At 33.0% G+C, this 11,987-nt stretch overlaps 1 protein-coding gene across 2 annotated transcripts in view; it reads right to left on the reverse strand.

Moving 5' to 3' along the window:
- Positions 1 to 11,987, reverse strand: part of LOC111618762 (DDB1- and CUL4-associated factor 8-like) — a 42,905-nt gene that overhangs the window by 16,609 nt on the left and 14,309 nt on the right. For both annotated transcript variants that reach the window (XM_023360336.1, XM_023360335.1), the window contains exons 3-4: positions 11,528 to 11,668; positions 1,186 to 1,280 (exon numbers count right to left, since the gene is read on the reverse strand). In XM_023360336.1, the coding sequence (XP_023216104.1) occupies positions 1,186 to 1,280; positions 11,528 to 11,668 (236 nt within the window). The remainder of the gene's footprint in view (positions 1 to 1,185; positions 1,281 to 11,527; positions 11,669 to 11,987) is intronic.

Genomic DNA, 11,987 nt, shown 5'->3' on the forward strand with positions numbered 1-11,987 from the left:
GTGATTGCTTCATGATGGTGCTATTGCTGCCAGAGTCTTGTTTGGTGAAGATTACTCTGCACCACAATTATTGGCACTGAGAACGAGATCAGCTTGGAATAACTTTAATCACAGTAAATGTTTTCAGCCATTTACACGCCTGTAAACTTATCGGAAATAAAGATCGCAAGACTCAAAATACATGCATACACTGTAATTTACTATGTGGAGAACACTCATTTTATCTGCAAAATAGACTGTAATGAATTGTGCAACAAATGAACTTGCCAAGACAGACTAAAAAAAATTTATTTTTCTATATAATATTCTTAATCTCAAAAAAGCCAAATCTGGCAATTTTGCTCAGAACTAACTGAAGCGCCTCTTATAATTGTCCAATGCACCACGTTTTGGCACCCCTGCTCTAGATTAATATTAAGACTATTAAAGACTACAAAGATTAAAATAATCTTAATGAATTGTCTTAATCAGTAAATTATTCTTAAAATTTCATTTTTCAAATTTTTTATGACTAGATTGAAATTAAACAATAATATAAGTAATATTGAAGATACTCAGCATTATGATAAAATTTATTTTAGAAAGCTAGTTTCATAGTTTACTATTGTCAGTTTATTATCTATAGTTTATTATTGTATATTAATCATTAATTAATTATGATTAAAAATATCTAAATTTGAAAATTAGACAATTTTGATTATATAGTAAAACACTTTCTAAATTTTATGGTCGGTTTCAAATTAAAATCACTTTTTTTGATTTTTTCAAAATAAGTTTTTTTTTTTAATATATATTGTAGCCACATGCTAAAATTTCTTGAAGTGCTAACACATGCTGTAATGAGCATTTGTTTTAGAATCTGTCTACTTTTTCTGGTTACTTCTGAAAATGCTAACTTGGTTTCTGCAATGTTGAAAACTAAATAGATTCTGGAAAAGTCTATTACAGGATGTGCTAGCACTTGAAGAAATAGCTAGGCAGTTCTTAAAATAACAAATTTCAATATGTGGCTACAACACATACTTATTAAAATTTCAAAATTGTAAGTTATGTAAAATTAATAAAAATTTAATTGTGTACACATTGACCATTTGAAATAATGCTTTTTTATTGTTTATTTTAAAACTGCATTACTTTTGCACTATCTGACTGTAATTAAATTTTAAACAGAATTTTCAATTATACTTTTCTGGCTTTTCTTCTCTAAGATCTATTTCAAACACTACAGCATCTTCACCACAACTTAAAAATGTATGAGGAGAATCCAATTCAAGAGCAAGCTATTAAAAAAGCATAAAACATTAAATATTTTGAATACATCAATTCTATACATTAAAATAATAAAATATATCATTATAAAAAGGAACTAGCAAATTTAAATGCTAGCAAGTAGCATTTAACAATCAACAACAAAAATAAATATTAATTAAAAGTATAAATAGTTATATATGGAATAGGTAAATAATCTCAGAGCCAGAAATGTATTTTTCATTTGCAACTGATTTTAATCCTTTTCACAGTGGAAGTTTAATGTACAGTACAGTAATACCTCGACTTACGCGAACCCGAAGTTACGCGATTTTCAAATCTTGTCGATTCATCTTTTGTTTGAGCACCATGCAACTCTTGATTACTCACTCCCACCACACTATTGTTCAGCTTACTTGTTCAGACGTATCGCGCGGAATCGACACGTAGCTACAATTTATTTTGTGTTATTTATTTCTGTGTTTGTTATATCTATGGAGACTTGAGAGACTCTATGTGGTGATTTCTTGTAACCGTGAACGAATCAAAAGATGAGATAAGATTAACGAGAACATTTATTAGCTTACATACATCGGACTTGGATTTTACACAAATTGCAAAATTATACCCCGACTTACGCAGTTATAGCTTGGTCCCACCTATCATGTAAGTTCAGGGCATTACTGTATTTTAATGTATAAGAATTGGATGGAATATGGATTAAATGAAATATAAATATAGGACAGATGATAATTTATTTCATTAAATTAGTTTCTTATAATCTACCGAGATTAATTTAAAAATTACATAAAATATTAAGCATCTTTTACCCCTTAAGCCAATCCTGAGATATCTCGGGCTGCACGTGCAAATGCGCAGTCCATATCCTGAGATATCTCGGACATGGACTTTAAGGGGCCATTAAAAAAGCCTTAACTTATAACTTTTCTGAAAATGTATGGATCAGCATATATACATTGTTATCTATGATCTGTGGAAATTTCATGAATTATTTTTTCCACAAAAATATTTTATGATTTATTAATTAGGTAATTAATCATGCTATTGTTTTTTTATGAGAGTTTTTTAACCAAATTAAGAAAATCGTTCTAAACTTCTATTTCACCAATTTGACTTTGGTAAAATTTTTTAAAACGCTATTGGATGTTTTTTGACATCAACAGGTTTTTTTATTTTTTGTTCATTAGAATTTTTTCCCTGTACCTTTTTTTCGGTCCCCCCATAATTTAATAGCATATAAATCAACAATATTGTGTTATATTTGAACAGATGTGGTAAGTTAGCTTCCCTCCTGCTTTAAACCAATATTCCCCTGAAGTGTACGAAAACTACCCGGGAAAGCGGATGCGAAAGCGAAAGATGTAAAAAAAAACTATGTTATTCATACCAAGTTTAAATATAAATAGACTATGTCTATATATAGCTTTGATATAATAATTTTTTTTTACCTTTAACTGGTTGAGGCTGTTGACCAATGTAGACTGCAAGTGTGAAATTTTACGCCTTGTTAAAGAAAAGAATAACAATCCTTACAGCTATATTTTTAAAATAAAAGCATTTATTTTAAATTATTTTTATCTTTTTATATACTTTTTTTGTGAAAACACTTTTTGGAGGGGTTTCTACTTCGCAAGAGATTATTTCCCAGCAATTTTTTTTGGATGTCAAATTCGCGTTTAAGCAGAAATAATTATTTCATATAAAAAATTAATTTTTGTGGATTTCTTAGTTGCATTTGAATCGGAATAAGGGTATCAAAGGAGTTAATATATCATAAAGAAGAGAAAAACACTACAAATTCTAGGAGTCAAAGTTGAGTATGATATGGGACGGAGATTCCAAAAATATTTTATCCAATAAAGAAGCGTTCATTCCAAAAACTTAGCATTTCTGTTTTCTCCTGAAGTCTTATGGTTTCAGTTGTTACACTCAAACTACCTATTTTATACTTACATGTTACCAAACTTTTGCAATAATGTGTTACTTTTATATTTTGAACAAAAATAAAAATTAGTAAAAATATTATCATTCAGTAAAGTTTGTAATAAATATTTTGATATTTTGAAAATCAAAAATATTTCACTCATATATATATAAAACACAGGGTAGTGGAATCTAGGATGTTTTGGCACAACTGTTTTGACACAAATGAAATCAGAGTACAGTAGTTAAGGCACAATCATTTTGACTATTACAGCATCATAAAACTATGAAGTTTATCATTTTAATTAGACTAGATGATGGAAACTTTTTATAATTATTTGATGCTATGTAATTCATACCAAGTTTAAATATAAATAGACTATGTCTATATATAGCTTTGATATAATTATTTTTTTTACCTTTAACATTGATAACATGTTTACAGACTGATCACATACCAAAAGTTTCAAATTTTCTACAAGTTAAATCATTATAACTAGCTATAATGGCTGTACCAAAACATTCTGTTGCACCAATAATGGATAAACTTCTACATTCACAAAACACCGGGATGAAATCAACACATACCTGAACCAGTTACTGGTGTTGGAGAAAAGACAAATAAATATTGTAAATGTTTTTGAACCTTACTAGTTCTTCAGACGATAAAAAGCGACAGAACATAGAACAAAAATAGAACATCAATATTTAAACTAAATCGAACTCACTTGCGGTTTAAAATTGTTGGAATGGACATGCGCACATGCTGTGGGTAGATGGCAATTAAAAGTCCATGTCAATGAGGGCCTGCCAGGCAACAAACAAATTGAGCTCTTCTTTATAATTTATGCACATGGTGGCACAGCTAGATTTGTAAATGGAGATAGCCTCCAACCATCTCAAGTGCTCAGGGTGAGGCGAAGAGATGATGAGCTTCACTTGGTTGAAAGCCGCCTCAATGTCTGGATCAGCCGCATAAAAGAGTTACAATCAGTCTTCATGCATTTGTGATAAAATGTATATTTTTTAACAATGATCATCTTTCATTTTTTATATATATCTCCAACAAACCTTCATTAACTATCTTATAATAAAATAAAGTGTACGATTCTTTGTCATTCTAATAAGAATTGTAACCATTTTAAAACGTTTTGATATTTTGATGGGAAAAATTATTTATATCAACAATAAATTGTTTCTGGTTCATAAAATAATCCAGTGTTAAAAAATATTAACCTGAGTAAATATTAATACTTCAGTCGGTGGTGGATAAAGCTAGAGCCCCTACTTGCAGATTGGAGAGGGCTGCCCACTCACTGATAGCCCCCTCCTGGAGGGATACTCACACAACATCACTAACTCCATGTGTCTCATTTCACTTGTAAAGGATCTTCCCTCTCGTCCACAATTTATCACTGTGTTGGATTTTAAGTCTTTATACCTCTCACTGGAGCTACCCCAGCATTTTGCACCCTAGAGATCTTCTCTTCAGAGTTGTTGGAGATCGCACCTTGCACCAACAAGTACTGGAGATGGCCCACCTGTTATGTTATAATTCATTTTTTTAGATTCAATGGAACAGTTTACACACAAAAAAAGAGGAGTTCCTATGGGGAGCTCAGTAGCTGGAGACTTATGCGAGATGGTCATAAGGCAATTGGAGCACAAGATCCTCCCATGGTTTCTCCCTATCATCATCTTATATAAAAGATACATTGACGATCATCCTATGGAAAAATGCACCGGATGTGACGACATTTATGGAATCAGTTAATGACAATTCTTATGGCTTAACCAGAACAGGCTAACAATACAGAGGTCCACTTCTTAGATCTAAACATCAAGATCAAAGGGTCATCTGTCCACACCTCAGTCTACCATAAACCAGGTATGGCCTCCCTTTACATCCCAGTTGGGTCATGTGACCCATTCCAATACAAGACCGCCGCATTCAACATGTTAATCAGGAGGGCATTTTCTCATTCGTCCACCCCAGCTGCACTAGCCAACGAATTAGCTCATATTAAACACCTAACAACCATCCACAGGTACCATAAGCTAATCAATGGATTAATTAATCATTACCACCACTCTGTGCATGTGTCTGCCATCCGCTCATGTGATAACAACCCTCCGGAGGATGAGACACGCATACCCATCACCTATTTGCTTGTGCCAGTAAATATAGGTGGCGTATGAGTCAACCAAAATGGCTGCCACAAAGGATATAGCGTGCGTGACAACATACAAGAGTTACATGTGTGTTGTCTTTTTAATGTATTTTCTCTCTGTAGTCAAAACGTTTTATTCGCATTTGTGTCCGACATTAATCCTAGTTGATTTCGTAGTTGTATAAGTCATGATGATTACATCTTATGACATTTTAGAATATGTGGGTGACCGGAAAAGAGGCCTTATAAGGAGAGGAAATGCTGAAGAAGGGATATTTTTCGTATATCTTGGTTAATTTTTATGTTGTGGACGGCAAATCCTGCGCAAAGAAATATCAGGGCCTTGAAGAGGGCGTGGGTGATTATGTGAAAATAGGCTAACTTTCATAGGTTTGAGGATAAGGCTAATATTATAATTAAAACTGATAACTTCATATCTATTCACCTCTTAGCAACTAATTCACTTCAGTTTCACCAACACCTAATTTTGCTGTGCTTAAAATGCTTCTATTTTTACAAACGTTTTTAACCTATCTAATATTGACCATCGTCAGGTTTAATATTATAAATGTTCCAAAATGGAATGTACCATTTTTGAATATTTTACATATTTAAAATTCAAAAAAGTAATTTAATTTCAAAATAAATTGAAAGAAGTGTGTATATTAAATAAAATAAAATATAGAAAACAAAGCTAACAAGAAAGAAACATGATTTAAGGGTTTTTAAGTCCCATTATTTTTTCTGTTATATATTTTCATTTTATATACCTCAGCTTTCTCTTCCTTTTTTTATGCTATCATTATCGTTCCGTAGCAAGCTATGGATATTGGGTGCTCTTTTTCTTATAAAAACTTGAGAATGGTCTATAAAAGAGCACCCAAAACCATGTTTCTTTCTAGTTAGCTTTGTTTTCTATAGTTTATTTGTTTATTTACTTTTTGAATTTTTCTGTCAGATGGCTGGATTATTGTAAAATAAATCAAAGACAAGTCTGTCCAAGAGGGATCACCATTTATTTTGCATTTCAGACTACACATACACATTAATGGCAACAGGCCTTCGTTTTTTAGGCTTCATGCCGCCAAAGGTAAAAAAAGTCCTTTAAAAAACGCANGATGGCTGGATTATTGTAAAATAAATCAAAGACAAGTCTGTCCAAGAGGGATCACCATTTATTTTGCATTTCAGACTACACATACACATTAATGGCAACAGGCCTTCGTTTTTTAGGCTTCATGCCGCCAAAGGTAAAAAAAGTCCTTTAAAAAAATGCAAACATCCAATTAAAAGTAAAAAGAATCGGTGACACACAGACGTCTTACTTCAATGGTGATCCCTCTTAAATAGACTTGTCTTTGATTTATTTTATTTACTTTTTATTTATTTATTTTATTTATTTAATATACACACTTCTTTCAATTTATTTTAAAGTTAAATTACTTTTTTGAATTTTAAATATGTAAAATATTCAAAAATGGAACATTTTTGAACATTTATAAACCTGACGATGGTCTATATTAGATAGGTTGAAAACATTTGTAAAAATAAAAGAATTTTAAGCACAGCAAAATTAGGTATTTCCCACTTTTTTCGATGTAATTTATTTTTTGCGAATGTGCGCATATGTACTGAGTTTGTTGAACCTTTAGACTTGCATCTAAATTCACAGCAATACTTATTATTTACCATTGTAGCTTGAACACTTTCTAATTCTAACAGACCACAGACTTTACTGCAGTCAGACTTTATACCCTTAGCAGCCGCCATTACATAGTTTGCATTAATACCGCTAGATGTCAGATCTATTGTTAGCACAAGCAAATAATCTGTACATTACTTCGTAACGCCACATTAACATCACATACAGAAGATGTCCCACCATCTTGGACATCCTCTGTAACAGGAAGGATTCCCTCGAACCCAACAGACTCCCAGACGTTTACTCTATACCTCTTAAGGACCACAGGTGTGACAGGAACCTTGTGTACATCAGTTCAACCAAATGATCAATGGGAATCAGAATACGTGAACACAATGCAGACATTCTACAACTCTTGTGGTTTACGTGGCCAAACCAGACTTCGAGGCAGCCTTCAACCAAGTGAAGCTCATCATCTCTTCACCTCACCCTGAGCACTTTAGGTGGTTGGAGGCTATCTCCATTTACAAATCTGCTGCGCCACCATGTGCATAAATTATAAAGAAGAGCTCAATTTGTCTGTTGCCTGGCAGGCCCTCATTGACATGGGATCTTTAATCGCCATCTACCCGCAGTGTATGCACATGTCCATTCCAATGATTTTAAACCGCAAGTGGGTTTGATTTTGTTTAAATACTGATGTTCTATTTTTGTTCTATGTTCCGTCACTTTTTATCATCTGAAGAAGAACTAATAAGGTTCAAAAACGTTTGCTATATTTATTTATCTTTTCTCCAACACCGGTAACTGGTTCAGGTACGTGTCAATAATGGATAATCCCAATTCCAAGTTTTAAATACCAATCCCCATAATTAAGCTTTACTGCTTACATTTTTGAAATATCATTCTAAAAGGAAACACTGAGTTCATCAATTCAAAAAAATCTAAGTGAAATTAAGAACTGCTACATTCTTATAACAAACATCTACCTAGACAAATCTAAATAAATATTAAGATAGCATTCCTAAAGTAACAACAGCTAGTTTTAATGCAATGTTTCCCTTAAGCTGCATGAACTAAAAACATTATCATGCAAGTGGATTTTCTTGCCATATAGCATGCCATAACATTGTAATTTGTTTTATTATTGCTGCTGAATATGGAAATTTACATGTGTTTTGAGTGGTTAAACATACACTGCTTAGTTTATACATAAAGAAGCCTATTTGTAATGTGAGTTATAGTGTATCTTTTGATAAATAATTTCTTTTATCAAATTATTATTCCAACTATATGAAAAACAGTTGATGAATTTAATGCTGAAAAAATTAAAATATCATGCAGTTTCCATGCTTACAAAAATTTTTTACTCAGAGCAATGTTTGTTCTTTACAGATGTAAAAAATTTAGAGAGAACAATACTTAAGTAAATGACAGGAAATTGTTGAAATGTCCCAAAAGACTACTCATAATTGAAATTAGTTGTCAGTCAGTCAAAATAATCTTTATTGTCTAGCAATGCTGAGCACAGCCAGGCAGAAATACAGAAAAAACATACATAGTAGATACATGCTGTTGGCCATACAAGGGATACAATAATATAATGGCAGAAAAAAGAGAAAGTAAAATTTAAATAAATGAATAAAATAACTGAATTAAAGTAAATAGAAATAAGAATAAAAATTAAATAAAAGATTAAAAAATCAAGAGAATAAAAATAAAAGTAAACTAAAACTAAAGTAACATTGTTGTACATCAAAGCCTACATGCTGTTATAACAGAGCAATGCATGTATATACATTGGCACCAAGCCTAGAGTAAATCAGATCATTAGAGAGCAGTTCAACAGATTCCACATCTAATAGAGTAGAGTGAAACAAATTCCTTTAACAAGTTAAAGTTGCTGTTGCTTTATAAGAAAAAAATCAGCTTTACTGGCCAGTGTATATTGTTCATATTGGCATGTTGCATGCACTGATGCCTGGTGTCTAGCATAGGACAGTTGTATAAATAGTGCATAACATTGTCCTGCACCCCACAAAGCTGACAACAGCCAGAATTAGAGTGATGAAATCTTTTCAGGTAAACACAAAAGTGCCCGTGTTCTGTTAAAAATTGGGCTAAATCATGTGTGAGTTGAATCCATTGCTGTGAACACATTCCTTGACCTTTGGGATAAAACTTCTTGTTATGTGCTGTTGTGGGATCTCATCCCAATTCAGCTGCCAGATCTTCAAGGCATTCTCCCAGATAAAGTATTTAAGTCTTAGGAGTGAGACTGTAAGCAGGAGTATCAGAATTAGTCGTTACATTTTGCACCAAAAAGTCAGCCCATTCATTATCCAAAATGCTGCTGTCCTTTGATCCAATTGATGGCATACTTGTTAAAAGACATAGAAGCTGCAGCGATGATGTCGTTCGCAACAGGGTGAGTATTATCCTTATTCCCCAAAGCAGCAATAGTCGCAGCACTGTCTGTGAAGATATTTATCTGTTTGTTCACAACGTTAGAGTTGCATCAGTTGATTGCCATCAATACAGCGAAGATCTCAGCTTGGAAAACAGAGCATTCTGGGTGTAGAGCAAAAGAATCATTGTAAACCTCTTCACCAGCCTGAAAGATCACAAAGGCACTTGACATGCCGTCCGTTGACTTGGATCCATCTGTAAAAGCTTCAATCTCTGTAGAGGTAACACGAGGAGAGAGTCCCTTCCTTAAGGCAGGATGTGGGAGTGTAGATACAGGCCTGTCTAATTCAAACATGGTGGCATTAAAGATGGTTTCATTAATATCAACATCCCTGCCCCTACAGATATAGAAACATTTGCTATTAAATTGGAGAAATTGAAAGATGGGAAGCTTCCCAGCCACCACAGGGAGGGCTGCATTTGAAACAGTGGAATAGCACCTGGTAAGTTTTAATAAGGCAATCTGCTGTGCAGACCTCAGACGCCGATGGTTATTGAGAGGTAGCAGCACTCCAAACAGCAGATGCATATGAGATAGTTGGTAAAAACAGGCAATCATATATGGCATTAGTTGCCATAACTAAGGCCCCACTTGCATCTGGCAACCCTTAAAAGACCATTAAAGGTCAAGTTACTCCAACTAGTAATGTGTTTTATATGCTATTTCCAGGAGAGTTTATGATCAATAACAACCCCAAGGAAAGTAAGATGACTTACAACCTTTATGGACTCACTACGAAACCTGATACATGGCACATGTCTGTAAAGGTCAGGGATGCCCGGAGAGGAGAAAACAATTTCCTTAGATCTTTGACATGTTAAAACTGAGTTTATTTCTCAGAAAGCATACAACTGGAGTTTATTAAGAACCCCAGTTGTATGCTTTCTTAAGAATGTCAGTAGCTGCCCTTTCTATGTAGTATCTTGATGAGGCAAGGAAAACCAAAAAGGCATCATCTGCATATGCATAGACACGACATTGGTAGCCGAAGTCAGTATGGAAGAAGTTATTGAATAAAATATCCCAGAACAGGGGCCCACAAACAGACTGTGGACAGCCACGTTGTAGCTTTCTTGTAAACTGAAGATGCCCCAGAGAGATAATTGCTTCTCTATCCTCAAAATAATTTCCAGCAAGATGGAATAAGTTAGCTGGACAATTGCACTCACCTAATCTGCATAAAATTTGCAGCCACCAGGTTGAATTGAATGCATTCCTCAGATCTAGGCTGAGGCCAAAGACAAACTTGTGGCTTCATAGCAGATGTTTGATGTGCCCAATTAAGTCCATCAATACGTCAACAACTCCACGCTGGCACCAGAAACCATATTGGGCTTCACGGAACAGTTCTCTGGACTCCCAAAACCAATAAATATGATTAAAAAGGAGCTTATCTAAAATTTTCTCCAAGATTGACAGCAAGGAGCGATTTCATATGTTTTGAATGTCGAGAGGCCTGCCCTGATTTTTCGGTATTAAAACAAAAAGAGCCTTCTTCCATGGCTGGGGGTAGATACTGAACTTGAAGCAAAAGTTGAGAATATTGAGAAGTAGATCTGGGCAGGTTTTCCACATTGTTAGAATAATGTCTTTGTTTACCCCATCTAGACCTGTGGCTTTGTTCCTTGGGAGACGGTTTATAGTGTCACTGACCTCAGAAAAGGTAGTATTGTATATTGTACAATTTTTTTTAAACCTAACAGATGGTCTTATGTATATCAGACCACTTTGTGGCCATACATATGACAGTAAGCCAAAATCAAACTTTTTGAATACCGGTAATTTATTATTCACTTTTTGTTGGAGAAGAGCTTTCTTAGAAATCAAGAATCAGAAGAAAAAATTTGAAACAAATAAACAAAATTTCATTCCTCAGGAACAGTTATAATACAAAAACTTTTTATTAGGTTTCTGATCATAAATTATAAATTGATTTCAATATGAAAAATTATTAAAAATCAAGTATAGTTAATAAATCAGAAAATTTTTAAATTCAATTGAAATAAAACAAGTCAATTTTAACTTAATATTCAATTAAAATTCTAAATTTACCTTATGGACACCACCTCTATGTTGAGCTAAATGTTTAGTGTTTTCATAAAGACCAGTTGTTGATAATTCTCCCAATCTTATTTGTCCATCTCTTCCACAACTTACAATATGACAATCACCACATAAAGGTAAAAATTTTGCCTGTGTTAAAAACAAATAATTATAACTTTCAATAAAAGATTACAAACAATAAGTAAAGAATTGATTTCATTGTATTTTTTAAATTTATGAGTTATTACTTATAAATTTTAAAAGTAAAAATGAAATAAATTCAATAATACAGACCGACTCATTTATATAATTCAAATTTACTATATATTATAGTACTGTGAATCTATGGTACTAATTATAGTTTACTATGATTAATTGATTTACAGCACAATAATATATTCATGTGATTATATTCAAAAACTGCTATGTAATCACAATAAAGTTTGTTGTTGTTGAGATTTCACTTAAA

This window comes from Centruroides sculpturatus, unplaced genomic scaffold (assembly GCF_000671375.1).
Source record: "Centruroides sculpturatus isolate CEXI.00-Female unplaced genomic scaffold, Cexi_2.0 scaffold188, whole genome shotgun sequence".
Lineage (NCBI taxonomy): Eukaryota > Metazoa > Arthropoda > Arachnida > Scorpiones > Buthidae > Centruroides > Centruroides sculpturatus.